Source organism: Mytilus trossulus, chromosome 7 (assembly GCF_036588685.1).
Source record: "Mytilus trossulus isolate FHL-02 chromosome 7, PNRI_Mtr1.1.1.hap1, whole genome shotgun sequence".
Lineage (NCBI taxonomy): Eukaryota > Metazoa > Mollusca > Bivalvia > Mytilida > Mytilidae > Mytilus > Mytilus trossulus.
In genome coordinates, this window is record NC_086379.1 from 64735782 (window position 1) to 64758578 (window position 22797).

Consider the following 22797-nt stretch of genomic DNA (forward strand, 5'->3'; position numbering starts at 1 on the left):
GTAGACCTTTTTATCATTATCATCCCTTAGATCTGTACTTTATACTTTTAGAGTTGAAACTCTCCAATACTACTAGCATATAAGTTTTCTTGCAACTGGTCATTGTTTTTTAATTTCAATAAAAGCTTTTTAGTAATAATAACTTTTGAAATCATTGATTGCTGGTAAACAAGAATAGGAAACTTTCACAGAATTTTCTCAAATGAAGTACTTTAACATCTATTTCTTTTCATATTCTGAATAATTGTTTGTTTTGGTGGAGCTACATTTCTCTGAACTATACCTTGTAAAATCTGTTTTTTCCTCCATAAGCCTTTCAAAATTTAATTTAACTTTTTCATACTTTTAATCATACAATGCCATTGTGCACCTCCTATTTCAATTTTTTTAATCTATATTTTATTTTACCTAACCATATTTCTTCTTTGTTAATGTGTTAGGGAAGGTAAATGGGGGGTCACTTCATGAGCTTTGATTTAAATGGCTATGATTGAAATAAAAAAAAACGTGACTGGTTTCAAGAGAGAGTTTCTGGTGTAATACTACTACTAGGGTGGTTTTCAATGACCTTGACTGGCTGTTTAGCCCTCATGGTTTGCATGGTCAGTAATGGTGTAATAGAATTACAGATATAGATAATCAAATTTGAAAGGAAGTAGCATGAGCCACATATATTTGCTATGAAAATATAACTTAATAGTGATTACAAAATTAGCTATAAGGCTGCATAACGGTAGCTATATTAATCAAAACTATTGTCTCAAAAATCCATTTACATTAAAATAATGTTAACAGATTGAAGATTCATCATATTTCATCTTAGTTAAACAAGCACATCCAGTTAGTACAAACTTAAAAGCACTTACAATTAACAGTAAAATATTCCTTGCCTCTCAATTGCTTGACTGCTTAATTAAGTGACCAATGACATAATTATATATTTCTTAGAAATTTGTGACAATTCATTTGTTCAGGAATGCTGACATTCAAATCAACAGCTATTTGCTTTTATTATATCATTGAACCTGTAGCAAAATGCATTTTTTTGTGTGTATAGAATATACCTTTGTATGGTTCTAGGATATATAGCTTGTTATTTACTAAAGAACACAGTCCAACTTGTTCAAATTTACAAATTTACACACATGCAGGTCTACTTTGAAATGGTTACTGTACAATCTCAAAATATGTAGTTGTATTTTCAAATAGTTTCTGTAAAAACTTTAATAGAATATCATATTTATCTAATGGACTCACACTGTATAAAAACCTTTGACAAGGCAGGTAACTCTGTTACAATTTTTAAGTTATCAGATATTCAAAAATAAATACTACTCTGATAAGAAAAAAAAATACTTTTAAATGTTTGATATTATATGGATATCCGACTTCTCTTTCAGGCACAGGCTCAAGCCCAAGCACAAGCTCAGGCCCAGGCTCAGGCTCAAGCACAAATGCAGGCTCGTTATCAACAACAACAACAGCAACAACTTCTACAATCAGCACAACAACAACTGTTACAACAACAGATGATGGGGCAGGGACCACAGAATATTGTCAGTCCAGGCTCTAGTATGAGCTCTGTTGGGGTGTCCCCATTCACACGTCCTCAGATGAATGGACTCAATGGAGGCCCGCCACCAGTATCAGTCAGTGGTATGACTGTATCACATGTGGAAAATGGGTCAGGACAACCAAAAAAAGTATACAAAATAAAATCTCAGTTCGAAGGTAGAACCGAGCACAAAAGTTTCGGACAGCAAAATAATGTGCCAGAGGAACAAAAGGTTCATATTGATACACAGTTAAATGAAAGTCATTCGAGGATGCCTATATCACATGCTCCACCACCTCCAATGCAGTTCCAGGATCAAGATTTAATCAGTCCAAGGATGCAGGTCAAAGCACCACCCCCTCCCCCTCCACCACCCCCGCCAGCAAATATTTTTACAGAAGATACTTTTGATAGGGTAAAAGGAACATTTTCATTTACAGACAAATCAGGTCGTGCTAGAACTGTAAGGATTGGTCGTGTAGTGTGGCCACCAATAGCTGATAGAGAGGAAAAACAGAAACGTGAAGTAGGTCGTCTGGAGATTGATGAGAAGGTGGAGAGAAGTTTAAACGACAGGATGGGAGGGAAAAAACAATGGAAGAAACCTGAGCAAGAAATTCAAGAACCAAAGAAGGTTTGTTTATACATTTGTAGCAGATTTTTTACTATTACAGAAAATTAAAAAAAAAAAAAATATGTAGATTTTATCAGGAAAAATCATCCTTTGCAGAATAAAAACAAAAGACTTGTGTTTTGAAATAATTAAGATTCTTCATTTTACATTCTCGAAACAAAAAAGAAGGTTGCAATATTCACACTTTAATCTTACTATCAAACAAAGATGTGTAATATTTGATTAATTTGCAGTTATATCCAGTTAAGAAACCTGCTCTTAAATTGAAGATATTTGTGCACCAGTTGTGCCTATGTTGTTCTTTAACAGTTACACTTTTAAATGTAGAAACAATCTGTCCTGATGCAGTTTTGTCTCATTGTTTGCAATTTCTATGTTCTTATTTGTTGATAGGAACATGCAAAAAGAACCAAATCACTAGCTGAATCTGTTCATTTGGCAACACTGCAACTTCTGGAGAATAAGTTAGGTGGAAATAAAGTGGAACAACACTCAGACCAGGTCCAAACAGACGATTTACCACCAACTCCCCCTCCACCAAGACAAGAAATTGTACATTATTCCCAAAAAATTATAGGTATATGTAATTTTAGTCAAACTAGTTATTTTTGGACTTTGAACTATACATGTAGTTGATGCAAAGCTACATAGGATAAAAGTAATCATAAAAAGTGATAAACACTCTTAGTTTAAATGTTGGAAAAGATAAGTCAATTATATATGGAAAGCTGGTTGATAAATATTTTCATTTAAATGTACAAATTTCATATTTGAACAAAAATTCTGAATTATTTATTATTTTGTTAAAATGACCATTTTATATATTTTTAGAACGTGAACCTTCTCCACCTCCATTACCAAAGAGTCCTCCACCAAGATTTTCACATAATACGCAACAAGAGTTAGAAAGAGTGGAACATCACGTAGAACCAGTCCAAGAGAGAACCATCATTGATTACCATACAGTAGAGAAAATCAGGACACCACTGTACCCTCAGAGTAAAGAGAGATTTCTTTCCTATCAAAACACTCCATGGAATTTGAATGCAAGGAAAGAGGTAATAAATAAACTAGATTTTAACTTTGAGAGTACAAGTTTAAAAAGATATTTAAAAAGTAGGCAGAATTCACCATTTTGTTAAAAGATCAAACGTAATTTTTTACAATCTTCTTCACATTTATAATAGAAGGATTGAATTCCTCACTTGTCAGACCTTGGATCATAAACTATCCCACCATGGATCATAAACTATCCCACCATGGATCATAAACTATCCCACCATGGATCATAAACTATCCCACCAAGGATCATAAACTATCCCACCTTAATTTATACTTTTCAACTCTAAATAAAATTGAGAATGGAAATGGGGAATGTGTCAAAGAGACAACAACCCGACCAAATAAAAAACAACAGCAGAAGATCACCAACAAGTCTTCAATGTAGCCAGAAATTCCCGCATCCAGAGGCGTCCTTCAGCTGGCCCCTAAACAAATATATACTAGTCCAGTGATAATGAACACCATACTAATTTCCAAATTGTACACAAGAAACTAAAATTAAAATAATACAAGACTAGCAAAGGCCAGAGGCTCCTGACTTGGGACAGGCACTAAAACCTATATTCTTAAATACTACTAAAATTCTATTTAGAGAAAACTCAGGCCTAACAAATCTTTTATTGTAACTGCCTTTTGAACTTTTCTTATACCTCAGCAGAATCTTTAAGTTGCTGTTACATATACATTTTCCCATAGTGCTTTGTTTTTATTGATCAAATTCAAAGCTGTTAGTTTGTATTCTGATTTCAGAATTTTTATATTGTTTTTCTGTTTATTTCAGATATTTCATCCAAGAGAAAGATTAGACAACCCTACAGCCCAAAGTTTAATCTTTGATCAGATTGTACAAGATGTATATAATCCAGGGTGTATGAGAGTTAATAAAGATGACAGAATCAAAATGAGAGGCATGCTGGGTAAGATCACCATTTATCGTGTGACTCTCGTAGCTTTATATTCTGTCTTTCTTTCAAGTTATCATCAAGAATGTCTCTGAAATTCAATCCCATTTTTGGCACAGTAAATTCTTAGTCCTGAGATACACAATTTCATTTTGCAATTCCAAAATTTGAAAAACAGAGCGCACTGTATTTCTATATTTTCAGCATTTGTTCAATAATCTTCTGACTGAGAAAAAAAGAAATTAAAGGAAATTGCTCCTTTCACTTTCTGTAAATAACAACTATCTGATTGGTATGAAAGAATATCTCAAACAATAATTATGCAAAAGTATCAGTTAAGAAAATTGTAACTCCTTTTTACAAGGTATCTTGTTTTAGCTATAAAGAAATGAAACAAATTGAAGTTTAAAAATGACATCACTTTATCTTTTTTGTTATTTTGTCTCATTACAGAAAACTATGGAATAAATGAGAGAAACTACCTCACCGGTCCTCATACAAACCAAGTGAAGAAAATCATCATAGATACAGCTAAAGACTGGTCGTCTTATTTCTGTAGAATGTTCCCAGTAGCTGTAAGTTTACCTCCACTGTAATTGTAAAGTTCAAAAAGGGATAAGACACAAGTTAGGCAAATCCAAAAGTCTTTGTTAGCTACAGAAACTGCTAACATTGCAAAATATGATCAGTTCTGTTTTCTGCTAACTTTTTGTAAATTAACCTTTATTCCTTAGGTATTTTCAGGGATTTGAAAAGTATAAGTGAAGACGATTTTTTTTAAATATTCAATAAAGTTGTGCTACTGAAAGCTAAACAATCTTTTGAATGTCCATTGAAATGTAATATCTCAATTCCTGTATTTTGGCTGCCCATTTTTATGTTGTATCCTTTATTTTTAGGGTGAAGGTGAATATTCTGAAGTGAAGTACGTTGGTGTAAGTCATTCGGGTATCAGATTCCTCAGACGGGAAAGGTCACTGGTGGATGATAATTTCGATGTATTAGATTTCTTCAAGTAAGTGTCATTAAGGAATTGTTAAAAGGAAATTCAAAATCTTAATTTGTGCAATTTTTATTACAAATCATTATCATCCCATAATAATTTGATTTAAGTACAATTTCTTTTACCAGATCATGTGGTTCACTAGCAAAAATTGAAATTTATGTTTAAACTATTCTGATATTCTGGTATTTTTCCACTTACAAAATATTGCATTCTGCTTCAAATTTATGGTATATCAACCTTATACAGCATCATATATACTTCTGCATACATTGGCTATGTCATGTAAGATGTTTTATTATGCCATTAAGTTTGATATTCACAATTTGTTTGAAGATGGTTAGAAATATGAATGGCTATTTTTTTGACTTGTGTATATTAAATTATTATTGTCACAATCTTTTGTAGATTTGAGGATGTGATAGATGTACAGATACACAATAGAAATGTGGCACAGATAAACTTCAAAGATAGATCCGTAGTATTCTATACCAACAGGGTAATTATTAAATATTCAGTTGTATATTCATCTTCGAAGGTAAAAAAAAACCCACTAAATTTGCATGTGTGCTTGCACGTAAACCAACGAAATATAAAGTTGGTCTTTCCTGCCAATTAAGGACAAATGTATAAGGAAAAATGTAAAAGTTAAAATGGATGCATACAACGTTTAGCACACAATACCTTTTTTGAAAAAAAAACGGATTGAAAGAAGAGAAATCTCCTGCAAATGGAAAGAAAGAATTATTTCAACATAAATGTCACAAACAATAGTTTTATTTTATGATTATTATTTTTCAGGCAAAACAAATGAAAGAACTGATTGACATGTATTTGTCGGAAACAGATAGGGTAGGTTTTAGTTTATATAAATTCTGTTTTGTTTTCTCATTCAAAAATATATTAAATCATTTGATATGAGGGTCTTTTGGATAACTTTCTGTTTTACAATATTTTGAATTCAGTAGAAATCGTCTCCATTTAGCATTTTGTTATTGTGATGAATAATTTTGTCAAAATACCTAAAAGTTCGGCTTTGTATTCTAAATCTTAATTTATAATTTCACTTAAGAATCTCTATTCATTTTATTTGCAGGTTCATAAATATGTTGTAGCCTCTAAAGACTACATCACAAGGGAGTCAACTCTCCTCAGTTTCAGGAAGGGAGATGTTGTCAAATTATTAGATGCTGAATTTCCACTAGAAAGAGGTATGTAAACCAAACAAAATTCCAAACTAATTTGTTTAAGGCTCTAACTCGTTTCAAACTTCATTTTGTCAGTGCAAGTTTTCACTCTTGATTTATTGCACAATTTCTTTCAAATAGTTAGACTGTAGAAGTGAATTTTGTTGCAATATAAGGAAGAGAAAACATATTGCAAGGCCCAGTCTCCCAGCTGATATCTGTCAAAACTTAATGTCATCAATTATACAGATTTAAATTAATTTTCAGGTTGGCTGTATGGATCTTTAAATGGAGTGTTAGGTTATTTCCCTGAGGAATATTGTAAACCTTTACAAAGACATGAAGTTGAAAGGTCACCTAGCAATACTAAGGTAAGCTATATATACAACAACAGCCTAATTTGAAAATAGCCTGATCAGAGAAGTTTTTAAATGAAATATTCATAAGATAGGAAAATATAAAAAAAAAATATTGCACCATAATTGATGTTTTAATATATTGGAGTTTGACATCAATATTGGACAGATTTCAAAAATCTTTTCTTTACAGAATGTACCCAATATTTCTGAATTTGTTATAAATGTTTTGTGATAATTTTTCAATTTATTTACTATGAAAAGAAAAGATATCCATCCGGTTTCTGTATTCTTTCTGTTATATTTCAAATATAACAAACCCATGCTTATTTTGTCCTTCAAAAACATATGAACCCACATATTTATGACCTTATATGAGAGTTAACAACAACAATAAAAAATAAATATTGTCTTAAATTTACATTTAAATGTAATAAATTTAAGACTTTTGGTAGTCACAAGAAGTATCGTAATTGTTGATTTCTAACTAAACAGGATATTGAGAACGGGACAGGTGATGAGGTACAAAAGGTGTTTTACTATCCTTATCCGGTAAATGTTTTAACCAATTTTAGTTTTAATGCTTATAATCGAGTGATTGCAATCATCACCATTAGCAATTTGGTTTCTTGTGACATTTTGCACACAATAAAAAATTTCATCAGCTTTGAACTTTGATTTTAAGGATTAAAAAATCCATGGGCAATGACAACGATTTTGGCTATATACAATATTAGATTGTCATGCTGTTTATACATGTGTGTTTTCTATCTTGCAAAGATAACAATTGCTATCAGCTTCGTTTTGTAGAAAACTTTATTCAGAAATGAGATGTAGATTTTACATAGATGGATTATAGCTAATAGATTGACTACTTTGTAAAAACCCTTCCATCGTATTGAGTCATTTAGAGGGCTCTCCCTTATAATAGAAAGATTTTATAAATGTTGTTAGTAGACATATTTCATACCGTAGTATAAACATTTCGTTGTTCTGAATTTAGGTCCTTGAATGGAAGATATTTGAAGAAAAAAAATCTTTGATAATTAATAACTTATCAATTACAAGCTTTAGTAGAAACCAAGTTTTCTATAATTAATGCAATAAGTTTCTTTTACTGTATCTTTTTTTAAGGGACACCACAAGTTTGATTTCACATCACAGGCTCAGACTTATATTCCACTGTTTATGTTGTGAAATATATGGACTGATACATTCATTTTCTGGAAAATACTGCATATAAAATGTAGATTTTTTCATAAACCATGTACTAAGTTTTATTTATATCCAGGGCATAGATTGCCTTAGCTTTAATTGGCAATTTTTTTTTTTTTTGGTTTTTGGTTTTTAACGCTCCTCATTTTCATATTTCATTTGAACTTCCCCATGTTTCGATTCAAGTGTAACTGATGAGCAATATTTCAAACAAAAAACAGGTCTTGCATACCAAATTTGTTTATCTAATAATGATGGGTTTTAGTAATTAAAAAGTGAAGCTAGGATATTATAAATGTTTCTTTTACTAATCAAGTTTATTTTGTTTTAACAGCAGTCAAATTTTTTTCCATATGAAGTTTTATAATGTTATGTTATTTGAATTTTTTGCTACTTATAGTTTTACTGAGTATATGATGCACATTTAAATAAGGATGAATTGGTTTATTGTTTTTTGTATACTTAAATTTTTTTCTTCAAATACTAAAAATAGGAAATTAACATTAACTAAAGGTTATTGTAGATGAAGTACATATACATGAGAATGCTCTACTCCTGGTTCATTCAGGTACTATCCTTTAAAAAGCAATGAATTGATCACCAATTTGACCATCTTTCACAAAAGCACAAAAGTAAAACTATTGGTTAAGTGTTTATATGTTTTCTACTTTTCACAGGCTCATATGACAGAACATGTAGTGCAAAGAATTATTAGACCTCCAAGCAGGGTAAGACAAATATCCAAATACCTATATGTTATACAAATGTACAAGTAAAGAGCCTTGCTGAATATCCACAGTAGTAAAACAGGGTCTTTCACCTTGAACTGCTTGTACTTAAAGTTCACCTCTTTGGTTTTCATAGCAGAATGCTCACCTTAGTTTGAGGAGGTCATAGGATTCAATTTCTGACAAAAGTTAAACCAGACTGGCAATTGTAAAAATGGCTTATTTCATATTGATTAGATCAATGCTGACACTAATTTGATTCGGATGAAAATCTTTTTATTAAAGAGATAATTCATTCAATTAGAAAACACCATCTTAAGTAATAGAATTAATTAAATACAGAAAATAATGTGCATTAAAATACACAGTATGTCCATATTATGACATGCTAGATATTTCTTTTAATCCAATCATTTGTAGGAAATTCAGTTGATTTTATCATCTTAACAGTTGTCGTTTAAGAATTTAAATGCATCTCTTTGAATAGTTGAAACATTTACTTTAATATTAAATAGGAGACATTAAGAGAAGGTATTTTAAGATCACTTGTATTGATGCTCAACAGTGCATGCAAATTTGATGCAATGGGTGACTACCATGCATATCATTTATGTTTTTATTGAACACAAAATTAGTCATAGAAATGAAATGTCATGATTGTGTACAAATGTAATTAAATTGTTAAATAGCATGGAACAACTGCAAAAATTGTGCACTGATGTGTAAAGGGTGGGTTTTAAAAATTTATATGATAATGAAATTGATATTTGAATTATAAAGCAATAAAATACGGAAGTATCGATTTAAATAATGAGGAAAAGTATCTAAGTAGATTTGTTTATTTACAGGATGGTCGTGATAATATCAGCGAAACTAGTCAAGGAACAGCCGTACAAGATGGCAAGTTTTCTATGATGGAATATTCCTTAATGAACTTTAAGGAATCTCAAGAAAAGTAAGATTTATAGTCTTGTAAAACATCACATGATTTTTATTAAATATCGGATTTTCTTTTCTTCAAGAAAGATTGACAAAAAAGACAACTATGTTATATTGAGTCTTTGGACATGATTCTTTTGTGTTGAGATAGAAATATAGAATAAGGAAATGTGGTATGATTGCCAATGAGACAAATATCCACCAAAGTTCAAATGAAGTGGATGAAAGCAATTATGAGCAACCTTAAGGCTTTTAACAATGAAAAAACCCATACAGTATAATGTTGTATTCAACCGTCCCAAAAAGATTGATGTTCCAACACTATTAGGTTAAGGTTACTTCATATTTCTTTTATGGCAGTTCTTCATGTACATGTGCAAATAGGATGCAAAACTGTAGAGTTTGATTTTACAGATGAAAAATATTTAAGTGCACAACAACGCATTACATACTTGGATGCATGGAAGAAAATAAACTTTTTATTTATTTATGAACAAATAAGATAACTTTTGATGGTACCTTTACAGAAAGAGAAGTCAAAATCACCGTCAAGGTGGTAACGTTCGTAGTGGGAACATTCAGGGTGGTAACGTTCGTACTGGGAACGTTCAGGGTGGTAACTTTTACAATATGTATCAGCAAGGTAAACAACACAGACTTGTTCTGTCTTGCATGAAATGTTGTACTCCAAATGTTACAAAAAATATTCTTTGGTTTATTTTTTGCAGCAAAATTTTATTACATATTTTATGTTATTTCAAGATATGCTTCATCTATAAAAGGAGGAAAAAACTATTTCCAATCATGTACCTTTTCTGTCGATTTTTTTTCTTTCAAAAACTTAGATGAAGCATACTTTTTATCATTATATGTATATAAAAGTCAGTGTAATTCAGTTTTTTCGCGATGGAATTTGGAGTTGGGTTGAGATTTATAAATTACAATTGTTACTGTGATTTTAAACTACACTGACTTTATGTTATGCTTCATGTGTTCTTGAAGAACAATATCTCGAATTTGTTCCACACAATAATTTCAAGATGTTGTTTTTTGTTCTTGTTATTCTGCATGTATGTTATGCATCTTTACATGTTTATATTAACAGTTTTATTTACATATTTTGTATACAAGTTTATATGGAAAGCTCAAATAACTTTAATTCGATTTATAGTTCAAATAATCTCACTTGATTCTGTAACCTAAAGACAACTCTACCTTTTTATAAATCATTTTTCTAGTTTGCTTATTAAATGCTGTTAGCATGCATACAATTATTTGAGCTTTCCAATATGCATGATATTATTGTATCTTATTATTGCATTATAACAAACAAATTTGTAGATATGAAGTAAGAAAAGGAACTGATGGTTCATTGTACGGATCTGTTAAAAAGATAGAAAGTATTAAACTTCAAAACATGGAACGAGATCAAAGGAAAAGAAGAGGTGATGGCTGTTTACTAATGTCCTTCAATAAATCCAAAAAATGTCGGCAATATTTGCTCTCCATTTTAAATATAAATTACCATTTCATTTAGTAAAGAAAAAATAGATTCATATTATATTTCCATTTCTGATAATGTATCTTTTGAGCATTCAAAGATTTCCTTGTTATTTTTGGTTTCTGTATATTAGCAATAGGAACAAATGTTCCATTGAATTTAAAATAGGAAGAATCACAAAGAATTTATGTTGCTGCTTTTTGCAATATGAAAAGGCTTCGTATAAATTATTTCTGTCTTGCTTGTTATATTATGATATTGTATGTATAAATAATCAGGATTATAAAGTATATACATATAAACTTTTATATCTTTCATTTGTTGTATGATATTATCATTATTCAAAACTTTACTTTAATATAGTAATTTGTAATGATCAAATCCTAAATATCATCAGAAATGCAGAGTTTATCTGAAATATTCTAAGTTGAGTTGTATTTTAAATAAAGCCTAAATTATATGATAGATCAGTACTTTTGTGTGGTATTTTAATGGGCATGACGACCAGTAAATTGTGACTAAACAAAAAAATAAAAGTTATCAGTTAAAGGCAATGCATGTTAAAAAAGAAAGGATAGTTAGCAGTCAGAACTTACAAATAAAATCAGAAAATTTTTGGGATGAAAAAGAGCCATAGACTCACATAATTATTAATTCAGTACTTCCGTACTAGTTCAGATAATTTTATTTTGCAAATATTTATGTATAATTTATTGTTATATAGGTTCTGGAGACTGGTCATGGAAGGAACAGGCAGAAATGGTCAAATGGACCAGGGTAGGTTTGATTAAAATCAAAGTCAGGTTTTCTTCAAATGTTTGGCCATGTCTAAGACTTCAAGCTTTATAGTGCATACAGCCTGTTATCTCTAGTCATGTTGTGACTTTGAAATTTAAGGGCATGCAATACAGTTTTCATCCCATGTTTACATTTTGATGAGAATTTTCATATAGGCTATTTTTTGCCTGATTAAATCAAATATGTAATAATCTCCCTGCAAAATGAAACAAAATGTTGTTTTAAAAAATATGGGTCCATGCACTAGGTTTCAAATTAAATCAGTTTGAATGATAAAAATTAGTTGAAAAATGCATCTTTTCCCGATGTCATAGTTTCACGTCGCGAAAATAACATTTTACGTTAGCAACGTCATTACCTCCCCTGTAACTGTATTGTATGCCCTTAAAAGTGAACTTTTTTCTTTATAGACAAACATTTGGGTATTTTTATGCCCCACTGCATCTGAGGCCAGAGGGGGGCATTATGTGTTACCCTTGTCTGTCTACAACTCTGTAGTTTGCAAATATAAAAGTACTCTCAAATCCCAAACAATGGACAAAATAGAAAAAGTCTTGAGCTTTATGAGGCTTCCAAATTTTGGAGACTGTAACTGACAGAGTAATTAAATTTTATTTGAACAGTCAAATTGACAATGCAGTTAACTAATTTTTTAGCATTGCTGGACCTCTTTGAGACATATAAGAGAGAGATCTGTCAAAGACCACAAAGATAGACCAACAAGGGCATTACTATGTATCAACTTTAATGCAATGGGGATATTTATCTGTTTAAATCAAATATTATTTTTTTGCAAATAGGCATACTCTCTTTACTTCTGAGGTATTTACCACAAAGATTATGATAATTTATGAGTTTTTACAAGTTATCATAATGATGACAATAATTTGTCTTAAATTTGAAATAAAACATGTTTTTCTTCTTTAAAGTGCTACATTGTCCTTTAAACATAAAATCAAATTTAATAATTAATCAGATATAAGTTTAAGATGTCGAAAAATCAGTAGGCATAATGATTCACTGCTATAGATTGTGTTATAGAAACATGATATTGACATGTTTTCAGGGAAATATTCCCAATGGTGTAGTACCAAAAGAAAAAGACAGGCCTTTCATTGTGAACCACCAAACGGTACATTTGCAATGCTTGCACTACTGCCACTAAAAACTCATATGCTATGTTGTACCTTTGTTTAGCAAAAATAAGGGATTGAATAGTGTATAAAATATCCCTTATCACTATTTGTCTGCCTTTACAGGACATCACAGATGATAATGTAATAGAAAAGAGATTTTTGCATTACATCTTCAAGTACTGCATATTTTCGGGTCAATTATAACAGATTCTCAAACAGCAATAAGGGCTACATCTGCTTAATCAGTCATCCATCTTAATTTTTTATGTAATGATGAACTGTGAGAGTGTGTTTTTAATGTGCTGTAACTAATAGATCTATGAGTTAATTTTGGGTTAAAAAAACATTAAAGTGAATTGAACATCTATATTGAAAAAAAAGATGGTGAAAGGTTTAGTTAGGATCATAATAAGTAAGTGTACCCAGGAACAACTGTTGACAATTGATCCTAGATGTGCTTTGTTGTAATGCTATTATTTGTAGACATTATATAGTGCTGAATCATTATGTCTGCTTGTTCTTTTTACTTTTTTTTAATTTATAGAAAATAATACTGAATTATTGAATTTGTTTTAATAATAGTTTAGAACCTTGAAAAAATGTAAACATTTGAAGTCTGAATTAAATTAGGTTGCCTTCTTCATAACCTTGACGTTATAAATAATGTGAATGAAGATTTTTGAATGTTGATATCTTTTAAGCAGAAAAAATAAAACAAAATTTTGAAAAAGTGTTTAAAAGTAAAAAGATTGATAACTTGAAAAGTGGATAATTTTAGTTTTGTCTTTATAATACCTTGATCTTATTAAAAGATCATATGCAACATTTTACAAAATGTTTTGTTTTACATATTTCCAGAGAGTATTTTGTCTGTTTTCAAATAATAAAAACTTGTTGGAGTTGGGAAATAATTGTTGTATAAAGCAAATATTCAGGTTTCCAAACATATTGTATTCTATCTAATTGCGAAGTCTTTCAATTTGTTTATAAATATCAGCTTTATGTAAGTGTTATCAATATATATGTTTATCTTTTCAGTCGCCAATCCAGACCTCCTTGTTAAAACTGAATTCAAATGAATTAAACAGACTTGCATTGGAATGTTTCCTATGTAAGTACCAGAGCATAACAACTTAATAAAGTTTGAGTCATACATGAAGTCGGTTAATAATAATAATCTGATTAGTATATGGTCTCGACAGAAATTAGAAGGGCAGTCATAGATCTTTCAACTGTCTGATCTTATAATCTATCGAAACACTACTGGGGGAAATTTGTGATCTTTAAAGTACAGTTTCATATATCTTCTACTGAAAATTATAAGCTAATATCCCCCAAATTTAAACCAAAACTTTTCTGTTCATAGTAACTAGGTGAACATTCAGTAATTAAATAATGAAAGATATATATCTCATAATTCTTTCATTGTAAGGCATAGTCCTCTCAAGGCATTTGAGAGAAAAAATATATACATTGTATTGGAATATTTTGTTTTGAGTTACTGTTTTGATAATTTTCAGGTGTAATGATGTTTATTTTGAGTGACTATTTTGACTGTTTACAGGTGTGATGATGTTTATGGGTGATTATTTTGTTATTTACAGGTGTGATGATGTTTATGGGTGATTATTTTGTTATTTCCAGTGTGATGATGTTTATGGATGATTATTTTGTTATTTACAGGTGTGATGATGTTTATGGATGATTATTTTGATTATTTACAGGTGTGATGATGTTTATGGATGATTATTTTGTTATTTACAGGTGTGATGATGTTTATGGATGATTATTTTGATTATTTACAGGTGTGATGATGTTTATGGATGATTATTTTGTTATTTACAGGTGTGATGATGTTAATGGATGATTATTTTGTTATTTACAGGTGTGATGATGTTTATGGATGATTATTTTGTTATTTACAGGTGTGATGATGTTTATGGGTGATTATTTTGTTATTTACAGGTGTGATGATGTTTATGGATGATTATTTTGATTATTTACAGGTGTGATGATGTTTATGGATGATTATTTTGTTATTTACAGGTGTGATGATGTTTATGGGTGATTATTTTGTTATTTACAGGTGTGATGATGTTTATGGATGATTATTTTGTTATTTACAGGTGTGATGATGTTTATGGGTGATTATTTTGTTATTTACAGGTGTGATAATGTTTATGGATGATTATTTTGTTATTTACAGGTGTGATGATGTTTATGGGTGATTATTTTGTTATTTACAGGTGTGATGATGTTTATGGATGATTATTTTGTTATTTACAGGTGTGATGATGTTTATGGATGATTATTTTGTTATTTACAGGTGTGATGATGTTTATGGATGATTATTTTGATTATTTACAGGTGTGATGATGTTTATGGATGATTATTTTGTTATTTACAGGTGTGATGATGTTTATGGATGATTATTTTGATTATTTACAGGTGTGATGATGTTTATGGATGATTATCCAATGAAATCTGGTATGGATGAAACAGATTGTGCACTCAAAATATTAAAGGTAAATATCTGGCTGACCCGTGTGAAGAGAGAGCCATATCTCTTGCACGTTAAAGACACCCTTGCAGATTTCGAAAAAGAGTAGGCTAATGCTGCTACAAGGCAGAACTCGCACCTGCAAAGTGGAAAGGGATTAATATAAGTTGCAAAACTTGTTTCCCAATCCACTATAAATAAATATGTTTAAACTAAATATCTTATCTAACCTAGGCAGAAAACTTAGTTTTTCAATTAGAAAAGAAACTTTTTGAATAATTATGTCTTCAAATTTTGCAATATTTTTATGCTTTATTTTTAACTTGCAAAATAAAACACACTCATCTTTATATTGGCAATGATTTTTTAAAGTTGTTCATACATTGGAAAAATAGCAATAAGTTAAAATTTAATTCAAATGAAGTAAATAGTATCAAAAGACCAGATAAAACTTTTTAAAAATCCCTAAGGAACAGCATATAGATACAGAACAGTTGATTTTATGAGCTGTTTGTCAGATAGATCTTATATAATATAAGAGTGTTAACAGGTTGATACACAAGTACATTTTTTGTTTCAGAATTGCCATAAGTATCCAGAATTAAGAGATGAAGTGTATTGCCAGTTATGTAAACAAACAACCAGTAACAGGAGTATGAAACCGTGAGTTTTCTAATTAATTAGTTCTTCAAGTTTGATTAGGCTTCAAGTCTCGTCTAATAAAACTTGTCTCCTAAAATACATGTTAGTAGATGAGTTAACCTTCCTACCAAAAACAAAAAAGAAAATTGACTCCAGACAACATTGAAAATGAAAAGTTTTGTCTTTAGGAATATAACAACAATCTCCTAAAGTCTCTTTAAAGAACTTCAAGCTTTGAAACAATGAGAAAAGACAACTAAAGCTCTGAATATATGAATAGAAACCGAAATCTTTATACATGTAAGAACAACAAGCTGTAAACCTTGCCAACAATGATTTGAGTTCACTATACAACCATAAAGACCACTAAGTCTCTCAATATAGGTATAGTAATCCTAACTTTAAACAGCTTTGAACAACAAACCATAAAAGTTGATCTTGATAACACTGACTTGAGCACAACTTGGGTCCACAAAAAAATTATTGGCAGGATTTATTTAGTAATAAGAGTTAAAAATACTTTTGATATTTGTGCTTAAACGAGAAAAAATTGGAAACAAAGCAGAAATGTTTATGCAATCTTTTTCAGTAATGTATTTATTTATTGTGTCTTATAATAACTATTTTATAGTTTATATTGTGCATAAAAACAATTTAAAATTTTACATATTTTTTTCTTATTTTTGTTTACAGAAAGAGTTGTGTTATGGGATGGAGGTTGTTTTCAATTGTGGCTTGTTATTGTGACTGTACGGAAATGTTACGACCATTTTTATTCAAATATTTAGAAACAACAGCTTCTGATACTCAACGAACATTTAGTGGTGCTGCATCAATTTGTTTACAAAACTTACGAAAAACATTCAAATATGGTGGACGTAAAAATGTGCCTCTGAAAGAAGAAATTAGTGCTTTAGCAGTAAGTGTAATAACTAGATACTGTGGATCCATTTATTTTTATTAGTACCAATTTTCATGGAATGTGGAAACTCTTTTTGTGGATAAGTGATTTCATGGTTTTGCCAAAGTTCAATACAACCTTATAGAAATTTGTATTTAGTTGAACAATTAATTTTTTGGTTCACCTATACACACAAAACCCACAAAAAAATTGGTATCCCACAAATAATAATGAATTAACAGTATATACTCCCATAGTACTTTTGATTCTTTTGGTGTCAGCAGAGTTAAGGTGGTACTTAACACTACAGGAAGATAACTCTATAAAATCAGTTAAAAGTTTTAATTACGTTATATTGTTAAGGGATTATTAAGCTTCTCAATGAGCAAAATTATTGTGTATCATACTGCTTTATAACCAGTGTAATTTTTCTGATAAAATGGTTGGTTCAAATTTTTTGAAATTTTTATATTTTTGTCAAATGGTCAAAGTAAATACTTTGTCAAAATTTTATGAAAATTAAACGAGTCAAATTAATTTAAGTGAAAGTGTTGGGTACCACCTTAATCTGGAATCTTCACTTCTTTTTTACACATCAACACACTTGTCTATGACATTTAAATTGATGTTACTGTTCTTTCATTCAGAACAACATGAAATTGCAAGAATCTCAATATTGATAATTTTCTCTGTAATGATAGGGTCTTAGGGGACTGATAATGAAAAATTATCTAATAGTGGTCCCTTTTTATATAGGGTCAGAGGACACCTTCAACTTTGTTTAGTCATTCATGATAACCTATACCAATGAGTCCATTCTTTTAATCAAGTCCATCAATTGTATACAACTTCTTACTATAGGCCCTGATCATAAGGTTATATTTCCTTTGGTTGAAGGGCTAACCAATAAAATTGGTCTGCAATTTTAATGCTTGTTAAAATGTATTTTTACCTGTTAGAAATAGAAATTTTACAACTTGTTTATATTTGAGAATAATATGTGCAAGTTTAGTCCAAGTATTCTAACAATATTATTTCATTTTTCAGAATGGAAGAATTTCAAAAAGATTTTCATTTATATATAGTGGATCAGAGAAAGAAGGCATGGTGCATATAAAACCTTGTTCTGTAAGTATTATCTACATGATGTGCACAAAGAGGCATATAATACCAAAGTCAGAATTCATAAGTCTATGAGAGACTGAAAAATATCATTGCAAAACATTTTGATGATAAAATGACAAACTACAATCTACAAAACACTTCATAAAACTACAGAGGGGGTCTCATTGGGGTGTTCTGATCCTGGACCCCACTTACTGTTTTGTCAGATTCCTGTATCCCGCTTACACTATGTACATAAGCAATTCTCAGTATTTTATAATTTCCCGTGTTCCGCTAGGCTTCATTTCCCATTTTCACAGCACAATAATTTGACTTTCACATGTCAAGCTTACAAAAAAAAGGGCAATTCCGCATCACACTCAGACCCCAATGAGACCCACTTCAGACTAATAAACACTAACCCCACATATAAACCGGGAGTTGATTTCAGGTACTCCAAAAAGGTTGACAGATCCTGCTACACAACTGACTCATTGTGTTACTCTTATAATATTCAAAATGCATCCACTTGATTATCAATACACTCAATGTTTGGCATAAAAATATGCCCACTTTACAATTTGAATCAGCAACCCAACAACACAATCAACCTGAAAAAGACAAGTGGGCCATATATGATCACATGACTATTAGGTTTTAAACATGGCTACCTTGTTTTATTTTTCAGGTTGTTAAGGATATAATAGAAGACATCTGTAATAGATTAGATATATTTGATCCAGTAGAGATGGAAGAATATACTCTGTTTATAAGAACAAGTAAGTTTCATCTGTATAATTTCTAGCAAAATCATTTTCTTTTATAAAGATCTAAGACTTTGATTGAAAAAAAAATGTCAATTTGAATAGGATACATATTAATTAGTTTTGTGGAACTTTTTATTGAGTTTATATTTTTCAATGATTGACATTTTACACAGACAACACAAACTTTTAAAAAGTAAATTTATAGATACTGTGTAATTATGAATAGAAAAAAATTACCCATATTATTCTACTATAGACATACTACATGAATATAAGTTACATTAAAATTGACCTCTAACCTATTGGTCTATTTTATTGTAGAAGATGAAGCCAATCAAATACACTTCAGTAGATTACGGCCAACAGAATATATCCTTGATGTCACATCAGAGTTTGTCCGTAACAAGAGAGATTTCTCACTAGTCTTCCAAAGAACTGTATGGTTTTTCCCCTTCAGACAAACAGACAACAATCTATATAATGACCTCATGTTCTTCCAGGTAAGGCAATTGTTCTTTAAGCATTCTAATCAAGGAACATTATACTTATCAATACCTTTAAATACTTGTCACAAGATCCATGTTTTTCTTTGTCTTGATTGAGTCAAAAAGCAAGACATAGGAATGCTGTTTCCTGCTGTGGCACCAAAATCAGAAAGAGGAATGACATATCTCTGTTTATTATAAAATGAAAGCGATGGTGTGAATGTTATGGAGACTTTTATTAAAGATGTACTTTTTTTAATTGTACCATTATCAATTGTCATTAGATAATTTTGTAAATATGATTTTTTTCTGTTCTTACAGTGTCTGCCAGACTACATGGATGACTTATTGCTTGTGATGAAGGATGGACGATTATCACATCAAGATGAGGTATTATTTTGTTTCTCAGTATAATGGCAGTTAAGAATTTTTTTTCTTATTGCTATATCTCTGAAACGGTAAAAGATTTTAACAATCTGTTTTCATCAAATTGTTCGTCTACTTTTAAGAATGATTTGGGTTATTTAGACTGGAGTGATTTTGTTATACTAGTATTATAGAAAACCAAGATAATAAACTGGACCTCAATGCAAAGTGTTTTCTATTACTGTGGGTTCATTTATTTTCATTGATACCATTTTTTGTTGGATTGAGAAAAATGATGTTTGAAATCGTGCTGTTGCCAAAGTCTTTATATAAACTTGCACAAATTTTAAATAATTTTACATTTAAATTCCTGGTTACCTTTAACCATGATATCCTAAGAAATTGGACCAACACGAATAATAATAAATCCCCAGTAAGACTATAATATCTGAAAAGAAGTCTTGGGGACCATTTAAGGGTTGACAAAGATGTTTTAGAATAACATTTGTTCACTATCATTTGTTTTGTGTTACAGGATGACGTTGCATTCCTAGGATCATTACTATACAGGGCTTTTGATAGAGTTGGTATGCCTCAAACGTAAGTACTCATTTTATGTGGTTTACTCATAGTTTATCATAAAAAGGGGTACCAGTAATCAAAATTTATAAACTAATTTGAAGAACAGTACCTGGTACATTAACCAGAACTAATTTTTGCACTTCAAAACATTTGGAATATTGTACAAAAATCTATTATGTTGAGGTATAAAATGCTTTTTTTTCTGGAAGTTACAAAAAAAACCTGATGAAATTCTGAAGTGAATTGTGAATAATATTTAGAGAACTATACACCAGGAAAAATCATTTCATTTCTTTATTCATATGTTGAAAGAAAATTATAAACATTTTCTCCTAAAACCATCAACAGAAAATACTAATTTTTAACAGTACATAGCAAGCCAATTGTTTGATTGAATGAACTTTGAACTTTAATTATAGAAAAGACCTGACCTATTTATTACCTGGTGCTGTACGTAAATTATCCGACTACAATCCACAGAAATGGATAAATAGAATCCATCAGCACTCGACAGAGGTGATGAGAAGAAATCCTTATGATTGCAAGGCTAAGTTTGTTGGTAAGTTGCTGTCTAATTGTTAGAAGCCATTGTAAATAGTGATCCTGTAGTATGTTTTTCAGATAAGCTCCTCAATTTAATTTTAAATATTTGGGATAAAAGTTATTACCTTAAAAACTTTTTATAAGACAAGAGTAATAATGTTTATGATTATAGTAAATAGGCAAAATTTTCTGCATATCAAGAATTGATTTGGGTTTCATTTGCATGCCCCACTTTGGGGCATTATGTTATTCGGTCTGTGTTTTCGTTCTTTAGTTTGCTTGCCTGTCCGTCTGTCCCCCTTCAGGTATAAGTTTTTGATTAAGTTAGATTTTGATGGAGTTAAGTCCAATCAACTTGAAATTTAGTACACTATGATATAATCTTTCTAATTTCAAAGCCAAATTAGAGTTTTGACACTGTCCACTGAACATAGAAAATGATAATATGAGTGGGGCATCGATGTTCTATGGACTTATTCATTGTTGCTTATAACTTATTTTATTTTATTCCATTTTAGATATACTAGCAAGATGGCCTTTGTTTGGTTCAACATTCTTTGTCATCAAGGTATGATTTTTACACATTTCATTACTATGATATCAAAATGATAGGAAATAATTTTGAAACATAACTGCATAGTTTTGTCTCAACTATATTTATTCAGCATTTAATAAAGTCAATAGATGTTTAGATTTAATTGAATAAATATCATTGATTTAACAAACTTAGAGGAAGAATAACTTTACTTTGTTTATTTTGGCCTCTAGTATGACAATACCTACCTATTGTATTTATTGTAAACTTGTTCTCGTACTGATTATGCATGAAATATTTGCCACTGGACATTAAGCAACCAACAATCAATCAATCTAATATTGTACGAGTAATAATATTACTTTTCTTATATTGTACGAGTAATAATATTACTTTTCTTATATTGTACGAGTAATAATTTTTGTATTTTTCAGAATCCCCCAACGACTCCAGCCATCAAGGGAGAATGTCTGTTAGCTGTCAATAAAAATGGAATCCAATTCCTCAAGTTACAGACACATGTAAGCACCTGTATCTTACAATGTTTGTTACATATAATGAGAAGAGTATGTAGTCTGTTATACATTATAATGGTGGCATGATGTTGGATCTCGCATGCCACATTTCCTGGAATAACCGTTAAATAAGTTATTTGGATAACAAGGGTCTGACGACTTTCATAAATATGTTATACATTATAATGGTGGCATGATTTTGGATCTCGCATGCCATATTTCCTGGAATAACCGTTAAATAAGTTATTTAGACAACAAGGGTCTGACGACTTTCATAAATATGCATGACTTATTGGTGGCCTTCGGTTGTTTTCTGCTCCTTGGTTGGGTTGTCTCTTTGACACATTCCCCATTTCCATTCTCAACTTTATGAAATATTTGCCACTGGGTGTTATGGTAAACAGTGAAACTCTCAATCAATCTTGTCCACAGATGGAAAATTGTGATGTACATTTATATTCTTGACAGCATAGATTTGCATGTGATATATATATAAACTGGTAAAATTTGAATGGAAAGACTTGTACAAATTATTAGAGAAGAAATATTTTTCATCAATTATTCACAAAAGTATACATCTCTGAATCCAGGTTATCTTGTTTAGGATCCTCTCATAAATACAATATATACATTATAAAATGAAAGTCTTGTTTATTATTGCTCGTTTTTTTATGTGCATTTAGGGATTTTGTGTTATAGATTATACATCATTATCATCTCATTTCCCATTATTTACACATACTGTAAACCAACTTATTTTCTCTGATACTTTATTTCACATTCAGGCATTTCAAACCTACTTCATGGCAATTCATGTTCTTCATTTTTGAAGTTTTATGAT

General features: G+C 30.3%; 1 protein-coding gene across 3 annotated transcripts in view; it reads left to right on the top strand.

The window, feature by feature from the left end:
• Positions 1-22797, top strand: part of LOC134725572 (unconventional myosin-XV-like) — a 132001-nt gene that overhangs the window by 106401 nt on the left and 2803 nt on the right. For 2 of the 3 annotated variants that reach the window (XM_063589504.1, XM_063589506.1), the window contains 27 exons: positions 1401-2189; positions 2583-2766; positions 3021-3247; positions 4033-4168; positions 4607-4728; positions 5053-5168; positions 5565-5655; positions 5958-6008; positions 6253-6367; positions 6611-6714; positions 7195-7251; positions 8592-8642; positions 9491-9597; positions 10109-10224; positions 11807-11859; positions 14055-14127; positions 15465-15541; positions 16097-16179; positions 16852-17077; positions 18107-18187; positions 18852-18942; positions 19252-19430; positions 19737-19805; positions 20317-20381; positions 20783-20922; positions 21425-21474; positions 21876-22007. In XM_063589504.1, the coding sequence (XP_063445574.1) occupies positions 1401-2189; positions 2583-2766; positions 3021-3247; positions 4033-4168; positions 4607-4728; positions 5053-5168; positions 5565-5655; positions 5958-6008; positions 6253-6367; positions 6611-6714; positions 7195-7251; positions 8592-8642; positions 9491-9597; positions 10109-10224; positions 11807-11859; positions 14055-14127; positions 15465-15541; positions 16097-16179; positions 16852-17077; positions 18107-18187; positions 18852-18942; positions 19252-19430; positions 19737-19805; positions 20317-20381; positions 20783-20922; positions 21425-21474; positions 21876-22007 (3585 nt within the window). The remainder of the gene's footprint in view (positions 1-1400; positions 2190-2582; positions 2767-3020; positions 3248-4032; positions 4169-4606; positions 4729-5052; positions 5169-5564; positions 5656-5957; positions 6009-6252; positions 6368-6610; positions 6715-7194; positions 7252-8591; positions 8643-9490; positions 9598-10108; positions 10225-11806; positions 11860-14054; positions 14128-15464; positions 15542-16096; positions 16180-16851; positions 17078-18106; positions 18188-18851; positions 18943-19251; positions 19431-19736; positions 19806-20316; positions 20382-20782; positions 20923-21424; positions 21475-21875; positions 22008-22797) is intronic. The other variant, XM_063589505.1, reaches the window with a different exon arrangement.